The sequence below is a fragment of the Nyctereutes procyonoides genome, unplaced genomic scaffold, assembly GCF_905146905.1.
Source record: "Nyctereutes procyonoides isolate TBG_1078 unplaced genomic scaffold, NYPRO_anot_genome, whole genome shotgun sequence".
Classification (NCBI taxonomy): domain Eukaryota; kingdom Metazoa; phylum Chordata; class Mammalia; order Carnivora; family Canidae; genus Nyctereutes; species Nyctereutes procyonoides.
In genome coordinates this window covers 43,079,445-43,107,099 of record NW_026575120.1, presented here as the reverse complement: position 1 = coordinate 43,107,099, position 27,655 = coordinate 43,079,445, and the positions used below count along the sequence as shown (strand labels likewise).

At 40.0% G+C, this 27,655-nt stretch overlaps 1 protein-coding gene across 1 annotated transcript in view; it reads left to right on the top strand.

The window, feature by feature from the left end:
* Positions 1-27,655, top strand: part of CSMD1 (CUB and Sushi multiple domains 1) — a 1,869,885-nt gene that overhangs the window by 1,407,249 nt on the left and 434,981 nt on the right. The window contains 1 exon segment of the mRNA XM_055335505.1: positions 25,049-25,152. Within this exon segment, the coding sequence (XP_055191480.1) occupies positions 25,049-25,152 (104 nt within the window).

Sequence of the window (27,655 nt, the reverse complement as noted above, 5' to 3'; positions counted from 1 at the left end):
TGTTAATCTTCCCCACAATTACCCTTCTCTTGTGTCCCTGCCCACAATACCTCACTCCAGTTCCTAGGGTGAGGAAGGACATTAGCATATGTTCAAATCAGCAGTTAAGTGAACTGGGGTGGGGGGAGGCATAAACAGGAATTAGTGAGTACCAGATAAAATTCTCATTTTCTCACAGATACTTGGTTATTAACTTGTTCCACGTTAGTCCCTCATCCCCAGCAGTATGCAAAGTCCAAGCACCACAGGCGTACATTAGATTGAGAGCGTTCTAAATATGATAAACTGGCCATGGAAGACCAGAATCTTGCTTTTTTCTCTCCCTCTTGACATATTGTGCCTTGGTTTCTCTTTTTAAATGATAGTTCTGAGCAAAGAATAATTGCGTATATTCTTCTTCTAAAAGTTTCTACCTAGGGAGAACAGGTGATGTTCTAAACTCCAACAGGATCACAAAAGTCATAAATTTAGTCTTCTTGAATATTACTCAGTGGTGACCGGGGGCTGCTTTGGTGTATTGAACAGAGTGCCAGCATCCTTTCACGTATCACTGTTTGTACCACTTATTCCAGAAAAATCCAGATACAGTACTTTCATTTATATTAAAGACACACATGATTGTCAAATGAAATTAAATGGCAAGTGTGCCAACTCTTTAAAATTGAATTTAAAATTTTTAAAAATGAGATTTTCCCAACTCTCCTAGATTTTTGATACTTATTCAAAAGGAAAGTAACATTGATGACACTGGCTTAAAAATGTGTAAAACCCTTAATTTATTGACCATACTGCCATTTTGAAAAGTAGATATTGAATATAATTTTTATATTAGAAATACAAGTCCTATCTATCTATCTATCTATCTATCTATCTATCTATCATCTATCTATCTATCTATCTATCTATCATCTATCTATCTATCTATTTATGATTTTATTTATTCATGGGAGACACAGAAAGGCAGAGACACAGGCAGAGGGAGAAGCAGACTCCTTGCAGGGAGCCCAATGTGGGACTTGATCCCAGGACTCTTGAGAGTCCAGGTTTATCAACTGCTGAGATCTGTTCATCAGTGAAAATATCCAAAGAGATCTGTTCATCAGTGAAAATATCCAATAAAACTCTAACAGAGAAGGAACTGGGTTTCTCCAAGTGTTAGAACCTTACCACTGAGCTAACTGTGATAGGTTGATGCAAACCTGATCCTGTGGTATTACCAATTTCATTATTTTTGCAATAAAAAGAGTTACAAACAGGAAGATATTAGCTGTGACATAAGTAAGATGGAATCATGTTGGAATTTTACTTGAATTTAGCTACACTTAGGCAACAATTCTCTTCATGACATTCTATGTTATGATAATGCCATAAATGCTGGAAGATTTCTTGAGTTGATTCATTCCTGTCTTTAGGTGCTATTTGGTCACAATAAAGTATTTTTTCACATGATTGTAAAATGTGTTGCCACGTAACTTCAAATTACATGGCTGAATTTGCTATGCGCAGTAAACAGCTCTGGGTGATGAGAGTCTTGATATTTTTGGCACCAGAGCACAGTAATATGTCATAATAGTTGGAACCAATCACTTTTTCTCTTCCTTGTCAATTAGGTGACCATAATAAAAATCTTTAAATTCTTGAATTTCCAATATGGGTTAATGAAACCACTGGTTCAGTATGTGTTCCTTCAAAGTCATTTTTATATGTTGCCTAAACATTATAGGATGATGCCCAGGATATAATGAGAAGCCCCTTGAAGTACTGTCTTCAACCTCCTCCTGGTTGATGATGGTTGGTTCATCAATAAGGATTATTCAGTAGTGATTATCTACAAGCTGATAATTCAATGCTCGATGGGTACAATATTTTCACAGATTTGCAAGACATCCTAGACCCCTTAGAGAGACCATCAGCTGGTGTGTGGTATATGAAGAGTCACAATAACATGAGAGCAATCAGACATCTGGCAAAAAAAATATCTATTAGCAGCAATGTCCTGAGAATGTCTTTACAATGCACCATTTTATAACAGCTTGCTAAGAAAAGGAAGAAGAATCTGAGACTGCCATTCTTGCTTGCCATCCTTGAAACAAGAGAATAGCCTCAAGAAGGAGCTGAGGTGATGTAGATGGGCCTTGTGTCCTGAAAGAGAAGAGGATTGAGTGATTATCTACAGGAACCACATAGTGGGGAGTTATCCAGAAAGCATGTGTTCTGCCTTAAGAAAATGACTTTCCTGTATTCTAAAGGAAGGCCTAAGTTAGAACCTATTCCCTCATCCACTTATTAATATTATTACTCTTACTCCTCATTATCTCTTCTTTTTTTTCCTGGCCTGCATTATTCTGTAGTTATAACCTTTGTGCATTTTTCCATCTGTTTATGTCCTAGGATTTTGCTTCCAAGTCTGTGATGCTTTTCTCTTATAGTTTATTCCTATAACTGAAATGATATACCCTCTAGACTTCATGTTCTTAGTGAAACTGTGTTCTCCAGTTGATGTGTTAGAGAACCAATACATGAACTGTGTAGGCAGGTGACCTTGGTACCCCAGCATCCATATTTTGTGGGTATAGAGACACACTGTCCAGTAGGCTATCTTAGATGATGAGGGCTGAGCAGTGCATTTTAACATATGTTCTCTAGGATACTGGATATGGTCACAGAGATCACTGTCGGACCCACTGTGCATTCGAAGCCAGCTAGGCAGTCACATAATAAGACTAGCCCTGTTTCCTGTAATAGCATCAGAAGTGCCCCAAAGTATTCACAAATCCATGACTAGATGTAAGGATTAAAAGGAAGTGTGATTGACTAAGACAATTGACCTCTCACCAACAACCCATTCCCACTCCTGAGCAAATTCCACTAACATGTTATTTGATTAACACATGGAGTGCTTAATGCTAAGGCTGGATTGTCAAGTCTCCTCAACAACAATAAGAGACCTTTTCCTGATTCAGCTTTCCAATGCCAAAACAAGACTCTGCCCCTATCAATTTTATTACTGAAACACCAAAGAAGGAGATACCACAAATGTCCTCATCCATTTGACTAAAATTAAATGTAACTGATTATTCATATTCATGGAATTCATGTTTTTGTTGGAAAGTCAAACTTTGAAAAAAAAAGTTGTATAGTATATTTGGTATTTTATTTGATATTTTCCCCACATGCAGTTTTCAACATCATGATTGAGTCTGAGTATTTTACATTTATTCGTGTCATGTCTCCTGAGCATTCCATGACATGATTGCTGCCCATTTACAGCTCTATAAAGTTAGTCTTGTGTTTATGGCTACAAATCACAATGGTGCTACGAACTGTGGTTATTTATCGTCTAGCCTCATCTGTTGCTGCTCCACACGTCCACTGTAGAACTTCTTAGTGTCTCATCCCATGCTAATGTGTCTGTCCACATCACCACAAGTTGATTGTCTGCATACAAGAATAGGTGGCTTGGTCATCTTCAGGGGCTGAGACAAAGCCTTCCTGAGAAAGCAGCCCCCATCCCTCCAGAATGCTCTGGATGGTCCCACTCTGCTCTCCTGCAGGTCCTAGCCCATCTCTGTTGATAGAATGTCATCAGTACTGCTCTATCCCCAGCTATAGACGAGTGTGTGGAATTCTACTTGTGTATCTGTTTTCTCAAGAAAAATGCTGGTAATGCCTGAAGACACTAAGTGTGCACTGAAGGAATGAATGAATGTGGGATCCCTGGGTGGCACAGCGGTTTGGCGCCTGCCTTTGGCCCAGGGCGCGATCCTGGAGACCCGGGGTCGAGTCCCACGTCAGGCTCCTGGTGCATGGAGCCTGTTTCTCCCTCTGCCTGGGTCTCTGCCTCTCTCTCTCTCTCTCTCTCTCTCTCTCTCTCTCTCATTCTGTGTGTGTGTGTGTGACTATCATAAATAAATAAAAATTAAAAAAAAAGGAATGAATGAATGTGAAGCACCCAGGGGTGGGAAATGTAAAAGAGGGATGTTTTCTTTGATCCTCTTAAGGTTCCTGGTCAGTTCTGCAAACTAAACTGACAAGACAGGTCACAGGAGAAATGTGCAGAAATTTTATGTGTGCATAAGATTGCCTTCATGACAAAATAAAGACCCAGAGAAGTGGACAGAGCAGAAAGCTTTATATCTTCTAGACAAAATAAATAAATGTGTAAAGAACTGATAAAACGGAGGGATTTGTGCTAAGAGTGATAAGTGATGCAGAAATAATTGGGAAAATTTGCAGAGTTTAATAAGGTTGGCTGTACAGCTTTCTTGCCTCCCAAACCTCCTGTCCCTGGTCTCTGTCGATCACAATGCCTTCCTTCCTCCCAGTCTGAGGAAAGCACCTCTCACAGGAGAGGTTCATGATCATTTCAGGGATAAGGAATGAGCAGAGCAGGACAGAGTGACCATGATGCTTCTGCCATTTTTAAACTTCCTTCAGCATAGGACACTGAACATTCCACAGCGGCATGATTTGAGGTACCACACGTGATCCTGGTCATAATAAAATGTCATGAGAAATGAATCCTCATCTCCAGAAACTTACAGTTCTTAGGGAAGCAGGACACAAACACATGGACCAGCTGCATAATAGTAGAGGGCCACAGATATTGGATGTGATGTAAGAGCTCTCCCTACTGAGCATTAGCATGTCTTAAATGATCATTCAAAAATAATATTTGAAATTTCATATTTTTAAACTTTTAACATTGATAAGCTTGATTGTAGCAGTAGAGATTCTAATAATGGAGAGCTATTTTCATCATCATGGTCCATCCTTTGAGTGAATACACAGGAGAGGTAGATAGATGATATAGCAGGATAGATAGCTAGACAGATGGATAGATGATAGGCAGACAGGTAGATATAATGTCTCTTTATAGCTTCAGTTGGAATTTGTAGATTTTACTCAGGCAAACTTTAGGGGAAATATCAATTCTTTGACTTTAGTTTAATAAATCCCTGTTTGTTTTCCTGTTTGGAAATTGAGTTACTTATTTATTATTTTGTATTGCAAGAGACTATTTTCTGAGTCAGGAAATCCCTGGTTAAGTCCTGGCTTTTTCACTTGCCTATTGATTTTGAGCAGCCCACCACTTATTGTCTCTCTTTGGATAGGTAATAGGGGATCCCAAACCTCTCCGATGCCAGTCACAGAATGTTTTATCCTGTCTCAGTATCTCAGGCAATCTCAAAAAATAAGTCTTTTTATTCTGTGCTATTCTTCTTCCAGAGAGTAACTGGCACTTCTTGAGGCATTGTTTTGTATTGGGTAAGTGCTAAGCATCTGGTAATGTTATTCCACTTAATCTTTTCAAAGACCCTCTAAGAAAATGATTCATGGTTGAGGACATTCGGGTTAATAACTGGTCCCATATCACACCAAATAAGGAATAGAGTCTAGATTGAAAATAGTAGTTTGACTTAAAAAAAAAATGAGGTGCCTGGGTGTCTCAGTTGAGCTTCCAACTCTTGATTTTGGCTCAGGTCATGATCTCAGGGTCATAAGAGATGCATAGGGACTCTGAGCTCAGGAGGGGGTCAGCTTGAGATTCCCTCCCTCCCTCTCCTGCTGCCTCTCCCCTGCAACTCACAACTCTCATGCTCTCTCTAAATTAAATAGATCTTGGGGAAAAAAAAAAGTCTGACTTTAAGGACAAATTTTTGTTTTGCTGTCCTAATCTCTCCCTGTCTCTAATTTATGTCTCCTTTTTGTGATTGGGGAATGGGAAGGGAGGAGAGGAAGAGTGAGGACCCAAGGCTTCAGTAGAGGATGGAGAACATAGAAGGCAGTGACCAGCCTGTGCTCTACTTGAATTCCTTGGTTAAAACCCAACCAGCAGAGGACACACTACTTGCCTAAGTCTTCAGAAAAGCAAATACATGGATAAGTATTCTCTGTCAACCAGGCTTCAGGTGGGAAAATGAAATCTCTTCTAATTAATTTTCTTAATCCTCACCAGCATTTAAATAATTTAGAAGGGAAATAGATACATAACTTGTATAGGTTAATTAGAAGGACGTATTTGTACTTCCTTTTCACACACTAAAAGCAAGGGTTTATATGTCAGAGAGTGTGGAATGCCATGTGGGTTAAGCTTTGCACTTAGCACTTCATGAGGGATCCACCTCTCTGTTGCCATGGCTACAGACTTGGGTACGACCTGATGATTGTGTTCCTGAGCAGGCAACCTTGCATGTGACTGGGGATGCTGACACACCTGTGACCATCCAAGAAGTGAGATAGCCAGTAGACCCAGTGGTTTTTTATTTTGTATATTTTTTTAAATTGGAGTTCGATTTGCCAACATATACTATAACATCGAGTGCTCATCCCATCAAGTGTCCCCCTCAGTGCCCGACACCCAGTCACCCTATCCCACTGCCCACCTCCCCTTCCACCACCCCTTGTTCATTTCCCAGAGTTAAGTATCTCTCATGGTCTGTCACCCTCTCTGATATTTCCCACTCATTTTCTCTCCTTTCCCCTATAATCGCTTTCACTATTTCTTATATTCCCCGAATGAATGAGACTATATAATGTTTGTCCTTCTCCGACTGACTGACTTCACTCAGCATCATACCCTCCAGTTTCATCCATGTCAAAGCAAGTGGTGGGTATTTGTCATTTCTAATGGCTGAGGAATATTTCATTGTATACATAGACCACAGCTTCTTTATCCATCATCTGTCAATGGACACTGAGGCTCCTTCCACAGTTTGGCTATTGTGGACACTGCTGCTGTGAACATCGGGGTGCAGGTGTCCCTGCATTTCACTGCATCTGTATATCTTTGGGGTAAATCTCCAGCAGTGAAATTGCTGGGTCACAGGGCAGCTCTATTTTCAGCTTCTTGCAGAGCCTCCACACAGTTTTCCAGAGTGGCTGCACCAGTTCACATTCCCACCAACAGTGCAAGAGGCTTCCCCTTTCTCCACATCCTCTCCAACATGTGTTGTTTCCTGTCTTGTTAATTCTCACCCTTTTCACTGGGGTGAGGTGGTATCTCATTGTGGTTTTGATTTGTATTTCTCTGATGGCCAGTGATGCAGAGCATTTTCTCATGTGCGTATTGGCCATGTCTATGTCTTCCTCTGTGAGATTTCTGTTCATGTCTTTTGCCCATTTCATGATTGGATTGTTTGTTTCTTTGCTGTTGAGTTTAATAAGGTCTTTATAGATCTTGGATACTAGCCCTTTATCTGATAGGTCATTTGCAAATATGTTCTCCCATTCTGTAGGTTGTCTTGTAGTTTTGTTGACTGTTTCCTTTGCTGTCCAAAAGCTTCTTATCTTGATGAAGTCCCAATAGTTCATTTTTGCTCGTTTCTCTTGCCTTCATGGATGTATCTTGCAAGAAGTTACTGTGGCCACGTTCAAAAAGGGTGTTGCCTGTGTTCTCTTCTAGGATTTTGATGGAATCTTGTCTCACATTTAGATCTTTCAAACATAGACTCTTGATGTTGATTCAGGTCATGATCTTAGGGCCATGGGATTGAGGCTGGAGAACTGCTCTCAGCTCCATGGGGTCTACTTGAGATTCTCTCTCTCTCCCCTTCCCCCTGCCCCTCCTCCCACTACCCCTCTAAACCAGTCAATACAGTGTTAAAAAAAAAAAAACAGAACTGGGTGAAAATCTAGAGGCAGACTTAGTATAATAGTCCAATATATTTACTCTACATGTAAGGACAATGAGATGAGAAATAGTTCAGTTACTTGCCCATGACCAATGTCTCAGGAAGCTAGCACCTCCAGGATGTTTTTCTGAGGATATTTTCCCAAATTTCTTCCATCATTGATGGATGACTGTTCTTATCATAAGATTGACTTGGGTAACGAAACTTAGTCATAGATAGTAAAATACTATAGTTGAAGCATAGGTTGGTGAAAGCCTTAAAAACTAATTTGCAGTCATCGAACATGTTCTAATCTCCTTTAATCTCTACTTGTTTCTAGAAATCAACTCAGATTTTATTTCTCACTGAATTTTCCAGTTTACCTTGACAGTCACTTTTACTTGATGTAGGAATTTCTAAGTTTGTTTACTGAACACTTACATGAAATTCCTATGAGAACATTTTTAGGCAAGAATCATTTTTATCTCCTTTTGAAGATGCTATGTAAGGTAAAAAGAGGTGAAAGGGTAAGTTGCTCAAGGACAAGTGGCTAGTAAGAGTCAGTTGGCATGTGCACCCAGGTGTCTTGCTCAAGTCTGAGCTCCTAAGTGCTATGGATAAGAGAAGTTTAAGTTCTGAAGAATCTATTTTTTCTTCAACAAGTGCCCATGGATTGTTGTTCTCTAATAGTAGTAGCTGGTCTAATATGTCTTGGGCTCACACAACAGGACAGTACGACTGATTATGTCTACTTTCTATGGTGGGATAAGTGTTGGTGGGAACAATCTGTAGAGTTTTACAGAATTATCTTCTCTGTTTGGCTTAGATAGAATGCTGATTTTATTCAGTTGTAATGCTGATGGAAAATATTTATAATGCATAAAACTTGCACAGAAAAAAATTAAAGAACAAAATAAAACTTGCTCAGAATCTTCCATAAGCAATAAGCTAGAAATATAGTAAAACCTACTGAATGAAATTAATAAGAGTAAAACTTCTCTCAAACATCACACACTATCTCTGTGCCCTAATTCATTGAGCATAGTTTCTTCATATCTAGTGCTAAGTTTAACATTACTTTTTAAAAGATATTCTAAGTAATGAAATGAAATTTCCATTTTACTTCCAAGAAAAAAATAGAGTTTATTGGTTCTTCAATTTTTCCAAGATATTTCAAATGGATTTCATGATACTTCATAATTGAATTTGTCTCTAAGCCACTTTAATCATCATTTTCAACCATGTAAATTCTGTTTTTTCAATTTCTGTGATTTCTCATGATAATAATAATGATTATTATTTATGAAATTTTAATCACATACCAAGCTATATGTCAGGCACTTGGCATATTCCAGGTTTTTGTTCAGTCTTTATAATATTCTAAGATGAAAGTATCTGTTATTAACCCCATATTATAGGTAAACAGAATTACCTAAATTAGTTAAATGAAAATTTATACACACCTAGTAAATGGTAATGCCAAAACTGAAATTCAAATTGGAATGAAGTAATTTTATTATTTTTATGTTTATTTTAATTTTATATTTGTTATAAATAAAATATGATATTTAAAAGTCATAAAAATAAATAAATGTGTAAAAGTAAGTAAATGACTGCCAAAACATTAATATAGTTGAATTTCCTTGTATTCTCCTCTATAATCACGGTCTCCTTCTTCTGACCCTCAAAGTATCACTGATTTGAATTTTTTTTGTTCCAAGATCTTATTGCATACATCGATTTCCCTAAGCAGTAGATTAGGATGGTTTGGGATGTTTTGTATAAAATCTTCTGAGAATTGGGCAATGATAGATATAAGTGGCAGCTATATATTTTGATGCTTTCAGTAAGTAGAAGTCAGGTCTAAGGAAATGTTGGAATGAAAGAAAACAGAGCAAAATGACAAAGAGGGTCATAAGCATGAGGGTAAAGAAAGAGTCATGTAAAGGAGCAGTGTTTTGAGTTACAGCGACCGAGGTCCACAGTGTCCACGGACGTTAATACCAGCAGTCCCCTGTCACAGGGCTGCCATGTGTGCCCTCACCAACATGGTGGTGGGCACATTGGTTGAATGGCACTGAGCAGGTCAGCATTGGGTGTTGGCTTCATGTGGGACGGCCCCCCGATGCTCCCCCAGTGCCAGCAACATTGATTACATGTTCTAATCCATTGCCACGTTCACGCGTAGTCACCACCAAACACATATCCTCGTGAAGCTCTACCTCGACCCTCCTTCCTTCATCCTCCTTCCCTCCCCTCCTTTGCCTTCCTCTTTCCTCTCTCTTGCTCCCTCCACCCTGTCTCTCTTCATTCCATTTCTTCCTGCTCACACAGCCCAGTCTCTGAGTCCTCAGCCCCTCTCCTGCAAGATTCAGCCCCTTCCCACTTACCTTCTATTGTCATGGCTATGAAGCTGCACACCTGAAAGGAGGAGCGCCAACCAGAGCAGGTGCACACACTCGGGGACCACTTTCTGGTGGTTATGATTGTTACTGTTACCAGCCCTATTATTTACTGGCATTTTGGATTTCTCTTGAATCACAATCATGACTTTCTTGAATCATCACGTATTGTTGGCCCAGCATCCTGGTTAAAGTCTTCCTTCTTGATATCAGCCACCTGCAACTCTTTTTTTTTTCTTCATCTTTAAATATCCAACACCTGCTGGGTCCTTATCCAGAAAAGGCTCAACTGTGTAGGCACATAAGTCACTATAAGTGCTCATATTTACGATCTTCAGTGACATAGACAGTCACAACTATGAACCTTCTATCCCTGATGCATTTGACTAATTTTTTTCTTTACATGGAACATTTGTTTTGGAGCAAGAGCCTGGCTGATAGGGGCTCTAGAGCCAAGGTGGCCTGAGAGTGTGGAGCACACACACTGCATAGTCAATCCAGAACTTGCTCCGGGCCAGATAAGGCAGGTTTTAAGTCAGTTTAGGACAGTTTTCCCAAATTTAATTATGTCAAAGAATCACAGAGGAAGCAGTTAAAATGCACCTTCTCTGGGCTCCATCCACCGGGAATTCAGGTGCAGTAGTGTCTTGACATTGTCTAAGAATCTGTATTTTTAATCACACATAGAAAATACTGATGCAGATGGTCTATGTACTCTGTTTCAAGAAATACATGGGAGGGAACTTAAACTTTATGTAGACAATAGTGAGATAGTGCAGATTTTCAAGAAAGAGTGGTGTGATAGAACTTACTTTAAAGAAGAAAGCCTGATAGTTAAAGATATGTGCAATAATAAGAAAGTGAAAGAGGACTGGACAATAAGTAGGCTGTTGCCACCGCCTGATCCCAGGCACATGTTTCAATTAGCATAATTGGCATTTATAGAATGTTTACCGTGCGCCCTGCACTGTTTTAAGTGCTTTATGCACATTCGTTCTTTATTCCTGATAATAATCCTGTGAGATAAGTGATGCCATTATGCCTATGGTACCTGTGAGATAAGATTAAACATATGGAATTGAGTTTATTTCTGCAGATCATACAGCCAGTCAATTGCAAAGCCAGTATTTAAAGCTGGATGAGGTGCAGAGCCTCCAAGTGGCCTCAGTAAGTGCTTGCAGCTCCAAAAACATCATTTGCAATACATAGAATACATTTTTTGACATAATCCCAATATTATTATCATTTGTATATTACCACAGAAATAAATGTTATCCTTCTAAATCAGTGTCATCTTGTACAGGTAATTATAGGACAAACAATGATAAATATGGTTCAAAACATTTTTTCAAAAAATATGTATACATCCAGGATGTGTGAGCAGATATGAAATGTACTTATTCTCTGCAGATTTGATCACTATTGCATATTATCGCCCTAGTTTTCCTATGTAGTAACAGAAGGAATCCTTTGGTATCACAACTAAAAGAAATCTTCATTCTGCTAATTTAAGAAAGTGAAATAACAAGAATTATTCTTTTGTAGTTTTTTTTTTTCCAATGAGACTGGAAAGTTGAGCTATTGATGAAATCTTATCAGTATGATGAACTAATTAATAATTTCTGAGTAAATATTTTACTATTTAACAATTCTTCTCTTATATGGAGTAGGTTAGGTTAGGTATGGCCATAAAGTAATCTACTCTTATCCTTAATGAATGGTAATTCCATAACTCAAAGAAAAAGAAAAAAAAAAACACTCTAAGATGCCAAGGAGGAAGGTTACATGATATTTATGAGTGTGATCTTTATCCCTTATTACGAAGTGCATCCATCTGACTTTGCTTCACAGAGTTTTACTGCTGTTCTGGTTTATACTGATGTAAAGTCTTCAACTTTGGGGTTTAAGAGTCTACAGATACATAACAGTCCTAGATTCTTTAGACTAAATGGTAGTACAAGAGGGAAAGGTAGGTGTATTGATTCAACAAATATTTATGGAACACTTAACACATGCCACATACCATGCTGGACTCAGTAGTGAACAGGGGAAAACAGAACAACTCCTATTTTCATAGATTTTAGTCTAATGGGAAAGGCAGAGAGTAGATAGATAGATAGATAGATAGATAGATAGATAGATAGATGATAGGTAGGTAGGTTGGTAGGTAGGTAGATGGATAGATAGATAGATAATAGATCAATCTCAGATTTTGGGGGTGGAGAATAAAAGTAGGTCACAAACATGACCGTCAGAAGATAGAGTAAGGGCAATGCTCAAAGGGAGGTCAACAAAGACTCCATGAGAGAAGCTTACTCAAGTTGGGGGAGCCAGCCATGCCCAGGGACATGGCAAAGAACTTTCTAGAAAAAGGAAAAGTATGTATAGTACTGGAGCTAAAACTTGAATGATTAGACACAAAAATCACAGTGGAGGGGAATTTTTTGTCTTTCTTTTCCATCAGTGCAGATATATAGGGTCAAATAATATATTACTCTTCAAGTCTTAGTTTGAAGCTTAAACTAATATCCATCCCTGGCTATTTCTGCTTGCTCTGCCTTTTCTCTTAATAGAAATCTGGATGTTTGTAGAGAGGTCTTGCCGAAAAGAGAAATATTTATAGACACAAGTGAAGATGCAAGAAAGATGAGTGAATGAATGGAACAAGTTAATACATGAGACAATGGATAAATACATACAGAATTAAGAGCACTTGCCTCACCACTGCTTGGTAGGGCTTGATCTGAAGCAGGACTGTAGGCAGGTAAATGGTAACTGAAGGTGGGGGCATCGGCATTTTCCTATTTCTACCTCCCCATTCTGCACAGGTTGGCCCCCTCCGTCTGCTTTACACTTCGTAGAACCCAAGACATTGCAAGCTTCCTGTTGCCTTCAGGAGACCGGGGTGGGCAGCAGTGGGAATTGAACACGTTGAGACGGCCGGGGAAGCGTCTGCTGCTAGCACCAGGGTAGATAGGGAAACACTGGGATGGCAGCGTCTCCCTGGCCGCTGGGCCCGGGATGGGTGGCTGTAGAAGTAGAGTCCCAGCTGCCCTACTGCCACTCCTGCCTCGACTCCTCTGGGACAGGCCACCTCCGTGGGAGGACACATCTGGGCCACAGGGCTCAACCCCAGGAGCAGATGGGGTTTGCTTGTCTTCTCCTGTCTATTATTTATTTATATATGTCTTAAAAGATTTTACTTATTTATTCATGAGACACACAGAGAGAGGCAGAGACACAGGCAGAGGGAGAAGCAGGCTCCCTGCAGGGAGCCCCATGTGGGACTCGATTCTGGGACCCCGGGGTCACGCCCTGAGCCGCCACTGAGCCACCCAAGCATCTGTCTTGTCTGTTATTTAATATGCAAAAATAAATATATGTGCTTTTATTTTTATCAACTCACCCCTTTCATTTCTAGCTTTGGATCTTCCTTTACATCATCATTATTCTATTTAAGCAAAATATCCTTTAGCTCACTCCTTAAAATCAATCTTGTTGTTGGAAGTGTCTTTCCGCCAAGATGGAGGTCAAGGGTGTGTGAATAAAATACCTGAGACATTTACAAATCTGTAGAAGATTTTTCTCTTCCTTCTCACATAAAACAACGTCTTCACTAAACAAACATGCTAAAAATCACAGGCTTTTTTTCTTTTTTATCTGGGACTTGCAATCTTGTTGATCCATCATTGTTAGGGTTTAATCGTGTATCGGAAAGAAAACAAAGCTACTTTCATTTGCATTTCTTCAAATATGAGCCATTCATTCTTCTGGGTTTGTGTGTGGGATTCTTTTGGTTATCTCAGAGTTAAACAGGAGATGCATGCCTTAGTTTTTTCTTGTTGCTTTCTTTTGTGTAAGTGGGGCCGCAACACACCGTTTTTAGACTCCATTCTCAATGCTTTTATCAGCTGCAAAAAATGTGCCTTCTATTATTTTTTTTTAATTATTGACTGGCACCCTTTGTTCCAGATACTTCTTGGCAAACTTAATATCTTCTGCTTTTATCTATAGATCTATAATTTTCTCTTGCAATTCTTTCATCTCTTAGACCTTCAAAGTTCCAGCTCATTTACTTCACGTACCTTCGGTTGATAGATTTCAGTGTTCTGAAAATGTTAATTCGGCATTTCATCACATCTAATCATGCCCTGATTTTTTTTCTATCATGGTTATTGTGTTGTATTCTTAAATTCCCAGTTCTCTCTGTTTTTTAATAAACTGCTGTCTTCTTTCCTGCATCTGAGAATATATTTCAGTCATTTTCTAAATAATACTCTGTGATTTTTGCTTGCTTTATTTCAGGGACTAGTAGAACTCTTTCAGGGATCTTGTTGGTTTGTTCTCTCATTTTACACCATAAACCACTTTTAATGTTCCTCCATCACTGCTTTGAATTTGCTTCCTTCCCCTGGCAAGCTGGTTGGTCTTTGTCATTGTACGGCGAGGACTCTGTATTTGGGCAGTTTTATTGGAATTGTGATGATTTCTGCTTGAGGGATTTCATTTGTAATGTTCACCTTGGTCATGTTCACACAACCCTAGACGCGCTGCTTTCTGGAAATTTTGCAGATGTCTCTTTACTCCTTACGAGTCCCCAGTACCCACACCTCAGTGTGGCCAAGACACTTCTCAAGAGCAGCACAATGCTATGCCATAAGGTGGGAGGTGTGTAGGCAGAAGCTCCTCTGGGTTGGGAGCCGGGAATTGTTGTGCCAAAGCTGATGCAGTTTTGTTTGGTTGTATAGACTCCTGAGGTTGGGATAGCAGGACCCCTCAGCTCAGCAGCAGCATGCGGCCTGGCCCGGCAGGCACGAGGAGGTTTGCAGGGGGGGACAGGAGCAGGTTACCTTTGAAATAGCACTAGGAACCCCCTTTCACTAGCAATGCGTGGAGTTGTAGTTTTTAAAGGATTTTAGTATGTATGTATGTATGTATTTATTTAAAGATTTTATTTATCCATTCATGAGAGACAGAGAGAGAGAGAGAGCGAGAGCGAGAGAGAGAGAGAGAGAGAGAGAGAGAGAGAGAGACAGGCAGAGGGAGAAGCAGGCTCCAGGCAGGGAGCCCAATGTGGGACTCGATCCCGGGACCCCGCAGTCACGCCCTGGGCTGAAGGCAGATGCTCAATCGCTGAGCCTCCCGGGCTGCCCAGGATTTTAGTATTTATATAAGGGGCGAGATATAAAGTAAGGATGTCTCAGAAATAAATTTCTCCTAAGTTGTTTCTTTTAAGGTTCTTTTTCTCAGATGGAACCCAATCCTGAATGCTATTTGCAGACAGAAAAGCTTATTTGTACTTTTTCTGTGGGAAATTTAGATGCGTGTTCATCTGGTCTTGATGGTACGTACATTTGGACAAGATGTCTCTCTGTAACTAATTGTGTTTTTTCAGTTGTTTCACGATTGTTCCTCAGAACCTCAGGCTAAAATGCTTAAAACTTATTTTAAAGATTTGATAATTTTTGTTTCATAAGAAAGTGTGAACTTTCCTTTATGATGTGTAATAAATTGCTTTGACAGTCATGTTAATAATTTCCAGATATAGATGTGTTACCATGTTCTCCAGGAAATTCACAGTTTGAAAAACTTTCTTCTAATAAATAATTTATAGTTGGTGAATCAGATATAGCTTCTTTTTGTTGGAGTTCCTATCTTTGTGCTCTAAGTTCTCATTCCCTATCCTGTTGACTTCAAATCAACAGTAATTAAGGCATTTGCATATTATCTTCTTCCAAAATGTAAGGCTTTTTACTTATTTATTCTGTGCTATGAGTTTTGCATCTTGGAAAATTTTAAAAATGTTTTTTCTGTCGCCTATCTATTCCTATCATTGCAATTTCTTGCACAAACAAGAGTTTCAGAGAAAACAAATATATTTTGAACATCAAAACAACAAAGGGCAAATAAAAAGTAAGGCATTTGTATTCACTCAGGAAACACAATGTACATGTGTGTGTGCTGTGGGTGTGTATATGTGGTATGTGTGTGTACACGGTATGTGTGAACTAGCCATACAGGAAATAATTGCTGAATCTGTATTGTATTAAATCATCTGAGATTGTGATCAGAAAAGTAAGACAGAATGACAGTAGACCAAAATTTTTGACGAAATACTTTAAAATGAGTATGTTGAAAGAAAGGTGAAAAAATGTTTTTGAAAATGGAATTGGATTTTATAACCTCTACTCTTAAACCTTCCTCATTTATATGTGAATGTGGAAACAAAGAACTAAAAAATACTAAGTCAAGGCTCAGGAGTTCCCAGTGTGAGTTCTACATCTTCCACTAATAATTGCAAAATAAGTCCTTTGTCTTCCCTTGCTTTTGTTTTCCACTTCTGAAAACAGAGGTTGTTTTATATTAATATTTTAAGTCTTTTTATATTCTATATTCAATGTTCGATTACACTCTACTGCTGACCTCACCTCATCCTCTATTGAAAACTTATGAGCCAATGTCCCTGAACTCCATGATCTTCCTGCCACCAGATCACCCCACCAATGTTCATACTCCATGCGGTTTTCTTTTACATTGTGGGGATTAGTGTGTATCCCAGTAAAGTCAAAGACATATTCATATTTCCATTCAAGTAGCAACAATTTATTCTCTCCTGAGAAATCATTTATATCTCAGGTCACTGAATCATCACTGTGCAGTGCATTCCAGTGTTTTCCATCTTAAAAACAAAATCTGCCCGTGGAGACACATCCTCATCCTGCTCACCCTTGTTAGGGAAGTACTCCGAGATCTCCATAGTCCTATTCTTCTCTTCTCTATCTCTCAGTCTCCCAGCTGCATACTCCAGCACATCTCTCATCCCTGCCATGGTGAGATTTTTTTCCTGTCGTCGTCACTCGTGTTCTCCATCTAGCCAAACTATGGGTCTCTTCTGTGTCCTTCTGTATTTAAGTTTTCAGGCATATTCAAACCATTTGATCCCTGCCTCCTTCTCAAGAACTTCAGTTTTATGGTGGTTCCACAGCAAAACTGGTCTTAGGTCCCTCCTACTGCAGGATCTTCTAATGCATCCTTCCTCAATGTCATGACTCCACACATCGGGCAGTCCAAGGCTCCATCCTCTACTGCCCTACTCTGGGCTACTCCACTTTCATCATTTTCTGTGGTTAATGGTTACCCAGTTTGCTTCTAGTCCCCAGTCTCTCCATAGTTCTCAACTGTTATGTCTAAATGGGCACTTGGCATCTTGATTTTACTTAATATCTAGGAATGTCCAAAAGTCATGTAAAGCCTATCACATTGAAAAGAAAACTCTTATTTTTCTACCCAGATTTTATCCCCTCCATGCACAATGATACAACCTCCTTGCCTAAGAAAAAAAACAAATAATAATTATCTTTGATCACTGTGTTTTAGTAATTCCTATCAGCTACGCCATCATCGTACTCTATGGACAACTCACATATATCAAAGACTTGCCCCTTCCCCCACATCCCCAGCACCAGCTCAGGCCCAGCCACCATTATTCCTGATCGAGCTCATTTACCCATGGCTGAACCCAACCTGCAGAACCCCTAGTTGGTGTGTTCAGTGAATGAGTGAGAAAGGAATTTTTGGAAAATTAAGAAAGGTATGATTTAGTATATATAATGCCTTCATATGCTTCTGGTAATAATTTGTCTTTCCACATTAGTAACATAAGCAGGATGAGGACAATAAAAATACCTATTTACTATGCATTTCCTATCATAATACTTTGATGGAAAATGGTAGGTGGATAATTTGGGCTTTGCATTTTTTTACTTAAAATATTTTGTGAGATTATAATCATTCAGTTTGCTGAATAAGTCAGTGTATTTTTGGGATACCTGGGTGGCTTAATGGTTGACAGTCTGCCTTCAGTTCAGGACCCTGGGGTCCTAGGATCAAGTCCTGCATCAGGCTCCCCGCATGGAGCCTGCTTCTCCCTCTGCCTGTGCCTCTGCCTCTCTCTCTGTGTCTCTCATGAATAAATAAATGCAATCTTTTTAAAAAATAATTTTTATACTGCATTATTGCATAACAACTTTTGATATCCATTATTTATGGATATAAGCATATTTTTAACCTATATAAATATATTAAAGGTCTTGTCACTTAGCAAATAATATGTATATCCCCATGGAGTTACCATTAGATGTAAATTATTAATATTATAGACTGGAAAGAACATAAAATGTAATTATAGGTTTATGTGAATATGATGACTTCTTAATTCACCATAAATTATGGTAAAATTAATAATAATTAGGGACAAGCTATTAGATCAAAAGCATGAACATACGTAGGGGAAAAATTAATTGATTGGCCTTCAGGTACAGATATGGATACCCAGCATTTTGTAACTATTTAGGGATATAAAGAAATCTCTTTTTATTTGAATAATGTTTGTGACAAATACTTCCTAAAACATAAATGACAAACTCTAACTTAATGGTGAGATGAAATAGTATGTAACTCATCTATTTTATCACAAAGCCTGTATCCACAGAAAGAAAGTATAGGAGTTCTGTTTCTGGCCTCTTTGAAAATACCTGGAGTTTCAGTTTTTCCACACAGCCACCAAGGTTGTGTGACGTTCTTTGACCCTTGGCACATCTTTCGAAACCACCTGTCAGCCGAGCTTCTGAGAATAAATATGTGATTTGTCATATCTTAGCATGAAAAGAGCAGATCCTGCTGTGCTAATACAAAAATTATGATATGCTGGGGTTTGACGACTCCTTGATGTCCTTGGTAGAGCACCTTTGGCTCTATTTACTTCAGAAAGTAGTGTGCACATGTGTTTGTGTGTTTGCACATTTGTGTTTTCTTCTTTTTTTTATTTTTTTAAAGGTTTTATTTATTTATTCATTAGACACACACGCACACACACACAGAGGCAGAGACACAGGCAGAGGGAGCTGCAGGCTCCCTGCAGGGAGCCCGACGGGGACTCAGTCTCAGGTCTCCAGGATCAGGCCCTGGGCTGAAGGCAGCGCTAAACCACTGAGCCACCCAGGCTGCCCCATTTGTGTTTTCCACGCAAAAAAGGCTTGAGGAAGTTGATTTTTGTAGTGCAATTGAGGTCTCAGTCTTAAACAAATAAATACTTTAAAAGGCAGATGTGTACCACAGACCAGCATGGGATGATCCCTCATGGCGATCATCCAACCAGAGAATTTTCTGGAGAGACTTAGAGCAAACAGGATACGGAGAAGGAGGAGTTATTTCTTGCCCAGGAGATGTAAACTTCTAGGAAGGGTAAGGGAAGACCTGCCTTGAGGGAACCAGTTGCCCTTCTTTCTGCTTTTCCTGGGCAGCGAGCTGCAGGGTGGGACATGGAGCCCCCAGGAACACCCATTTGTGCTCATGAGTGTGTCACCTTAGGCTCCTGCTTCTAGCGGCAGGCACATCCCATCCGTTGGCAGTAACATGAGAGCTCGTAAAGGGGCCAAGCTGCGGAGAAGAAGTTCTGAGCCCCACTGAAGAGAGCCAGCGTAGCCGAAACATTTGGGACAGTGCAGTTTTGAAAGAGCGTTGCTGAACATTTTAGCTTTAATCCTTGCTGCTAGCTCTGCTGCGTATTTGGACTGCCCGGTCCGAGCGTGCTAACCCTGGCTGCACGATGGTGCTGCAGAGATGGGAACCATTTGGGAATAGACTTTGCTTACTTTATAGCTACCATGGGGACGGAGTCCAGTCCAGCCTGTTTCCATGTAATGAGATATGCCGGAGTTACAGATGAACTTGCAGCATCACAGTGCGGGTCATAGACCATGGTATTAGCAGAAGAACTAAAAAAAAAAAAAAAAAAAAAAAAAAAATCCATCCTTTGTTGTTATTTTGTTTCTATTTAAATTTCTACTTGCTTTCTTATTAAGAATGCTGAAGCATAATTAGGTAGAAAAACGGTGTGCACCCCCCTAGCAGAATTAAGGCAAGTAACTTGTATGGGAAATATTACATATAGGTTCTTTGGATTTGGAGATTTTTTTTTAAGTAGAACTCATTTTGATTTAGTTGTATAAAATAAATTATCCAGACTCTGATGCCAAAATAATGTTCCCATCAGCCAAAAGAAAAAATTTACTTTTTATAAGAAACAAGGATTCTATTCTTTCTTTAAAAGGAAACAAACTTGTATGTTTTAAAGACTTTTTTAAAGCAGTCTTAGGTTCACAGCAAAATTAAGATGAAGGTACAGATTTCTCGTATACCCCATAGTGCACACACACAGCCTCCCGCTCTGTCAGACTTCCCACCAAATGGTACATTTGTCACAACTGGTGGACCCACAGTGACCCATCACCATCACCCAGATTCCGTTTTTTACATTACGGTTCACTCCTGGTGCTGGACATTCTATGAGTTTGAAAAAATAAACACGTACTCACCGTGATAGTATCATACAGGGTCTTTCAGAGATCCCACAAATCCTTTGTGCTCTACCTAAAAACTTGTATTTGTTGGCATCTCCAGTCTGTCATATTTCACGTAAAACAATGCATAACCATATTACACTTGGTTTATGTCAGTTTGGCAATTCTTTCCTTCCAAGTCTTATTATTAATTAAAATAAGACAGAGATAGTACATACAGATTTACTTAACACTAACAATAAATCACTTTTTATGCTTTAATTTACTCAACAGTCACGTGAAAGGACGTTATTCATCTCTACAATCCAGGTGAATAAGTCCATAGACACATGCACAGACGTGCGTATAGAAGGGGTTGCTCAGGGTTCACTTTACCGTCTCCCTCTGGGCGTCAGGGCCATCTCTGTCCAGCTTGGGGTCAGAAGAGGGACCCTGAATCAGGAAAGGGAAAGGGGCTATCTCCCCAGCCCTCCCCCTCACTATTTTAATGCTAATTTAAATTACAACAGCACCTGCTGCCCGATTTAAATGGTTCTGCTTCGTCTTGAAATGTGTTTTTGTACTGATAAAACTTAGCATTAGGGACAATTGATTAAGTACCTTGCTCTTTGAAGAAGACCCTTTGTTGATAAGCACACGGCTAGCCTGAGTGGTGGGAACAGTGTGTTTAAAATGTACTTATACAAATGAAAAGATTTGCACAAAGCCTGTTCATGATAGAGGGCCGGGACGTTAATTTGCCTTGAATATATGAATAAATGAGGAATTAATGAACAAATGGAAGCACAGAAAAGGAGAGATATGGAAGAGTCATGTAGGGAATTAATATTTAAATATGTTTTTAATTGTTCCCAGAAGATAAACATATTGGAATAAGCTCACCCCAGGATGTATTTTATAGATATTGTTTTACATTTCTTTTACAAAGGTTGAGAAACAAGTCTTCTCTATATTTTTAGAAGCACTATTTTTAGAAGATTTAGAAGTGTTTAAACAGAGGGTAGTGTTTTATAGGGGTTTTAATGCACTTAACAATACAAAAGGAAGCTCATGAGGAGGACTTACTCAGATCAACTGTTTTACAGCAGTGAGATGCTGAAAATTGGTAAAATATATATATATTTTATATATATTTTTATATTACATATATATGTAATTATATATATGTAATATATATTATATATATATAATATGTAATATATATATATATTACAAAATGCCAAGAATATATTTTTAAAACTGCACGGAAGTCCACACTGAGCAGCATCTCTTTCTCATGGCCTGAGAGTCTGTTTGGAGGTTGAAGAAGTAAATGATTTCATCTCTTATCATTAAGAAATCTTTACTTGTAAATGTTAAATTCTATAATTATTCTGCATTTCTCAAGTTGTCTCCAATGGGTTTTAAATTTTTTAAAGTCCAGAACTGTGTCCTTTTTTTTTCCTTCCTATTTTGTCTACTAAGGAATCTATGTCTGTAACAGGTTTCGAAATTACTCTGTTTATCCGAATACCCCCTTGTAGACATTAATATGCTTTTTTGAAGCTAGAACTTTGTCCATCTCCTCTTTGTTTCACTTCCTAGCACTGTGGCCTGGACAGAGTAGGCATTCGGTGAATCCCAGGAGACTGAGCCACTTGTTGCCCTCTACCCCACTCCTCTGCTCGTACTCTCTATCTCTTGCTTTCTCTCTCAGATAAATAAAATCTTAAAACACACACACACACACACACACACTTTGGCTACTGACTTCTGAGCCACTTTGGTCCCCGAATCACTCACAATCCCAAATATATGTCAGAATCATTCATACTCCCAGTAGCCACGATATGAAAACAGCCTGTGTCCATCGACAGATGAATGGATAAAGCAAATGTGTATTTGTGGGTATAAACGCATGCACACAGGAGCATTATTCAGCCTTAAAGCAGCACATCCTTCCATTCGTAACAGTCATCGACAAACCGGGAAGACGTCATGCTCAGTGAGATAGATACGTAAAGAAAACAGCATTTTATCTCATTTTCCTGTGGAATCTAAAGAACTCAGACGTGGTAGCAGTGAGCGGAGCAGTGGAGACCAGGGGCCAGGGAGCGGGGGGACGGGGGGATGTGGGCCGAGGGGTATGGAGTCGTGGTTCTGTAGGTGAGTGAGCGGAGAGCTCGAACAGTGGGCAGCAGGGCGCGTGCAGTCAATACCGTTGTGTTGAGAGAGGGAAGTTGGCTGACAGTAGAGCTTCCCAGCACACTCCGACAACTATTTGCAGAGATCAGCTAGCTCGATGGCTGTAATCATTTCACTATGTATATGTGAACCATCATGACGTACACCTTACCTATATCTCATTGTAATTAAAAATGCATTTATTTTGGGGCGCCTGGGTGGCCCAGTCAATTAAGCATCTGCCTTTGGCGCAGGTCATGATCCTCAGGGTCCTAGGATCGAGCCTCATGCTCCCCGCTTAGTGGGGCCTCTGCTTCTCCCCCTGCTTCCGCTGCTCTGTCTGCCGCACTTGTTCTCTCCCTCCCTCTCTCTGTGTTCTCTCTCAAATAAGTAAAATCTTTTTAAAGATGCATAAACTCAGCATTATTTTTCACTTGCATCTCTGTCCATCCCTGATTTGTAATGAAGCTTGTCATCATTTCTCAATGTGTATTTCTGTTTTAATACCAAGTAGGATATTTCCAGAATGCCATGCTGACACCCTACAGGTTGTCTGCCCAAGACTGGGTATGCATTTTCCCTTTTTTATGGAGCATTAATAGCATGGCATACACATCATCCTGTAACAACAGGCTCTGGCTGATTGTTGAGCCTAAAATGGACAAAAGCCTCTCTCATACCCTTTGCCTTGGCATGGAAGAATCACAAAATGGCCATTTTTACGCCCCTAATGAAAGCACAGTTATGGAGGGAGCCCCCCGTGTATGCCTCATTACAGTTGTCCAGCCATGGTCTTCAGCCATGAGTGGGTCATGACGGCCCCGCTGCAGGGTGCTCCACAGGCGGGGCCCTGTACCGGTGTCAGGAGGGGATGGGGGTGAACCCGCCGCTCTCGATGACAATCCTTCAGCTCTTTTATTCTCTTCTTTTTGGACCACAGTCATTTATAAATAGACCCATGAGAAAGAAAAAGAGAAAGAAAAAAAAAAAAAGGAAACACAATAAAACCATGCTTGGGTCCCAGGCTTCACATGCAGTATCGATCCTGGTTTGCAACAGCCACCAACCTCTACAGCTGTTTCGAAGCGGATTGCTACAATAATGTATTCACACAAACACTGCAATTTGAAAGAGTAGACTTGTAAAAATAAATTATAATGACTTACACTAATTTTAGTAGGAATTTCAAGTAGAAAAATTAATGTATTCCGTATTAGCATTGCTCGGAAGAACACCTGGTTAGGCCTGCTCGGGACCACACGCATTACAGTGGGCGTTGGTCCCGCCTTCCTTCTGGTGCCATGTACCCTTTCCTCTCAGTCTAACAAATGGGCATTTGATACTTTTTTACAAGATTCCGAAGTCTCAGATCTACTCTGAAATAGATATCATCAAAATGTATTTCCCGTGTTATGGTTTCTGTTCTTCATGTGCCTGTCTTCTGCCTCTGATTCGGCCTCTCGTGTTTCTATCTTTTCTGTCTTCTTGTCTATCCATCTACCTACCTGTGATTTATGTTTATGCATTGATTATCTATCTCACTTTCTTCTATTATCTCAGTCATCTCTCACCTATCTCCTTATCTTTCTATTGGTTGATCAATAAATTGATCTATCTCTGTATCTCTCATCAAACTTTTATCTGCATCTGTCTCTTATCTGTCTCTCTACCTATTACTTCTACATATCTATCATCTATCAATGACCTTCATCCCTTGTCTCTATCTATCATCTGTCTAACTCCCCATTCCTTATTCTCTTTGTTGCTCAGGATTCTAGCCTAATTTCATGACGTCTCTTCCTCCTTGATCACAATATTGGTCAGAGAAGAAAGCATTTCTTCTAGATACATCTATATGGACGTATCAGACATCAACTGGTCCTATCTGGTTGGTGTGGTGTCAATCACCACAACAGTGTTCTCTATAAAAATAAAACTTCAAGGCTTTGCAAAGTTAAATGGAGAGGAAAACTTTCTAGCCTAGGGAGATCTTCTTAATATGTTAATATGGCTAATTAAATAAAATCTGCATATGACACTCTAAAAATACTTATTTCAGAGTGTTTGGGTGTCCTCAAATATATATTAAAATAAATATTAAAAGAATTAACATATGAGATATACTAAAAAAAGAATTAATGGACAATTCTTTTGCTTATATTAAGTTATCTCTGGGTCCTTCTAACCACTATAGAAGGTAAAATAAAAATTTATACACATTTGACTTAACGCATTATATGAGCTAATTTCACTTTTACAGCTGATAATCAGTATCTTTAGAGTGATAGCCATTTTGAACTCTTTAAAATTCTGTAACTGAGGGTTCTCAAACGTATACAATTATCCATACACTTACTTTTAAAAGCAGCTTGAAAAAAAAAAGCAGCTTGAGGTTGTTTGAAATATAATGGAATTAAAGAGCAAAACTTTATAATACAGCTGGATATTTGTATATTTAAAGTCATAGAAAGTTCCTTTGAATCTAAATAAAGATCTTTGCTTTATTTAGGTCATCAAGCTTGCGTTTGAGGAGTTTGAACTGGAACGAGGCTATGACACCCTTACGGTGGGCGATGCTGGCAAAGTGGGTGACACCAGGACGGTCTTGTACGTGTAAGTATGGAGCAAGAGTCTCTTCTCCAGTGTGTGCGCCCGCTGTGCCAGTGTGCACGGATACTCGCTAAGCTAGGGGCGTCCAAATCTGATTTCACAGGACAACTAATTGAGGATTGCATTTCATCTGTTTTAGCCCCCCCACCCCCCAAATCATGAAAAAATATGGCAAAAGTTAGACTGTACGGAAGAGTAGAACGTAGAAACGGTCGTTTCTCGAGCAACCCCTCCTTCTTAGCCCTCTCTTTCTACTTCCCCGTGGCATTACATTATCAGTGTTTTTGCAATGTATTTTGCAATGTATTTCCATGATGTATTTTTTATAATAGTTCTGTAGGTCTTGCAAAAGCCCTTGCAGCCTGCAGGACGGCGCGCTGAAGCTTACAGAGGCCTTGGGTAATAGCACTGGGGTAGCTGGCTGCGTATCCGTGGCAGTCAGTGGCAGGAGTCCTGAAAAAGATGCAATCATGGCCTTGATGATCAAAGTCAGCCCAAGAATCCCTGCCCTGCCACTTGCAAGAGGAGGCACCGTGTGGCCTCCGACCTGTGTCCCGGATGCCTTTATCTGCTCCCTGATGTCAGGCGTGGAGGGCACGTCTGTCCCCTTCTGAGGCCCCTGCTGTCCAAATTGAAAACATGATCTGAGAAAATCATTCCCCATCCAGGTTTCAGCAAGAGGGACATGTCTCAGCAGCAGCTTTTCCACCAGCTTGAGCTCCTGGCCTCACTGGCTCCCATTCATGGAGTGGCTCCCACGACTACCTTTTGTTTGTTTGTTTTTTAGTTTACTAATACGGTGCTCAGGTTTGCTTTTTATTTGTGGGGGATCTCGCCCCTGTTACTGTTGCAGGGTGACAGGCTTCTTGGCTCGCAGAGTTGAAGAATGAATTGCATGGACACAAAAGGGTGAAGGGGAAGGAACGGTTATCAAGTGGAAGTGAGAACAGAAGGGAAGACAGGAAGCTCTCGAGTCCGTGGGGTCCGAGTGGCGGCCACTGAGGGCTTTATGATGGCTCTTTAATAGGAAACTGACTAGGGAACTTCCTAAATGTCTCATCTGTAACATTTAGGACGGACAAGGTGGATTTGCAGCTGTCATGTAAACGTCTTGTCCATAGTTCGGACAAACAAGGTGACTGTTAGGTTCCCTCCTCTCTGGGGAATATCTCGTCTAGCACATCTCTCCGGCCAGGGGACTTTTGTGAGCCTGGCCCCATAGCCCTCGGTGTGAGGCTCCTCAGGGGAATCAGGCCCCTCTTTCTCCCTGCCTGTACCTTAATCCCTTCCTTACTAGGTACCTTCAACATCCTATTCTGCTAGAGGGAAATGACACTGGCTGTTATACTCACTTGCTGTGTATCTACCAGTTGCTTAGGAGGTGATCCACAGTTAGGAAAAGTGCTGGAGAGGAACATGGGGTCGGTGCCTTTAAGAAACGAGTGGGACCGTATTCTGACTCCATCGTGACGTACTCTTGTCCTGTATTATATATGGGACATTTTTCCCTACCAGTACGTGTCTCGATCTCGTCTTCCTATGGATCAGTTACTACTGTTACTGATAATTATAATCATATTACTGGCCCACGATTTATGATAATAATTATAATAAAAGCATTAGTAATAGCATACTAATATTCATTGAATATCTCATATATCATGTGCTGTGCTAAATGCCTAATAGGTATTATCTCGTTTGGTCCTTACCTCAATCCTGTACGGTAGGGACCTTATATATGAAACAACTAGGACGTAAGGAGATGAACAGATTTACTCCAACCTGCAAACCTCGTGTACATTGATGTGTATATACTGGTATACGCTGGATATACGTAGGTATTTAAATCCAGTCATTCTTCTCCAGTGTCTGCTTCTTATTTTTACATATGGATATGGCACGTGTTTCAAGGGATTCCCATTGATTGTCTTATGCCTTCCTCCGCCTACCTCACCCTTTCCATTTGTAAAGAGTGACGCAGTGAACGACTTGGTACAAACACCTCACCACACTTGCTTTGTATGTCTTTGGGAAAATTTGCAGCAGGTGAATTTCAGGGGTCAGGGGTGACTTCATTTACATTGCTACTTTTTTCTAACAATCCCCCTAAAAGTTTCTATCCAGTCCATTCTGTCGCAGTATATGGAGGTCTCTGCTCCCCCAGCCTCACCACATATTCTTTTTTTGCCAAATTATTAGATGAAAATCCCATCTGTTTATAAGAATACAGATGTCCGCAGGGTGGGGCCCAGACGCATGAATAGTTCGTAAACTGACCCTGTGATTGCACGCCCACAGCCCGGCTCCAGTCCGCAGTGGGGTTCGAAGCACTGGCGGAGTGCTCGGGGACGGGGCCAGAAAGCCAGAGATGGAATTTCTGGCTCTCGCTCTGCTATTAACTACCTCTGCGACCCTGAGGGAAGTCACTTTACCTCTCTGTACCTCTGTTTTCATGCCTATAAAATACGTATAATAAACTTTCCCTGCCCGTGGCAAGGAGCAAAAT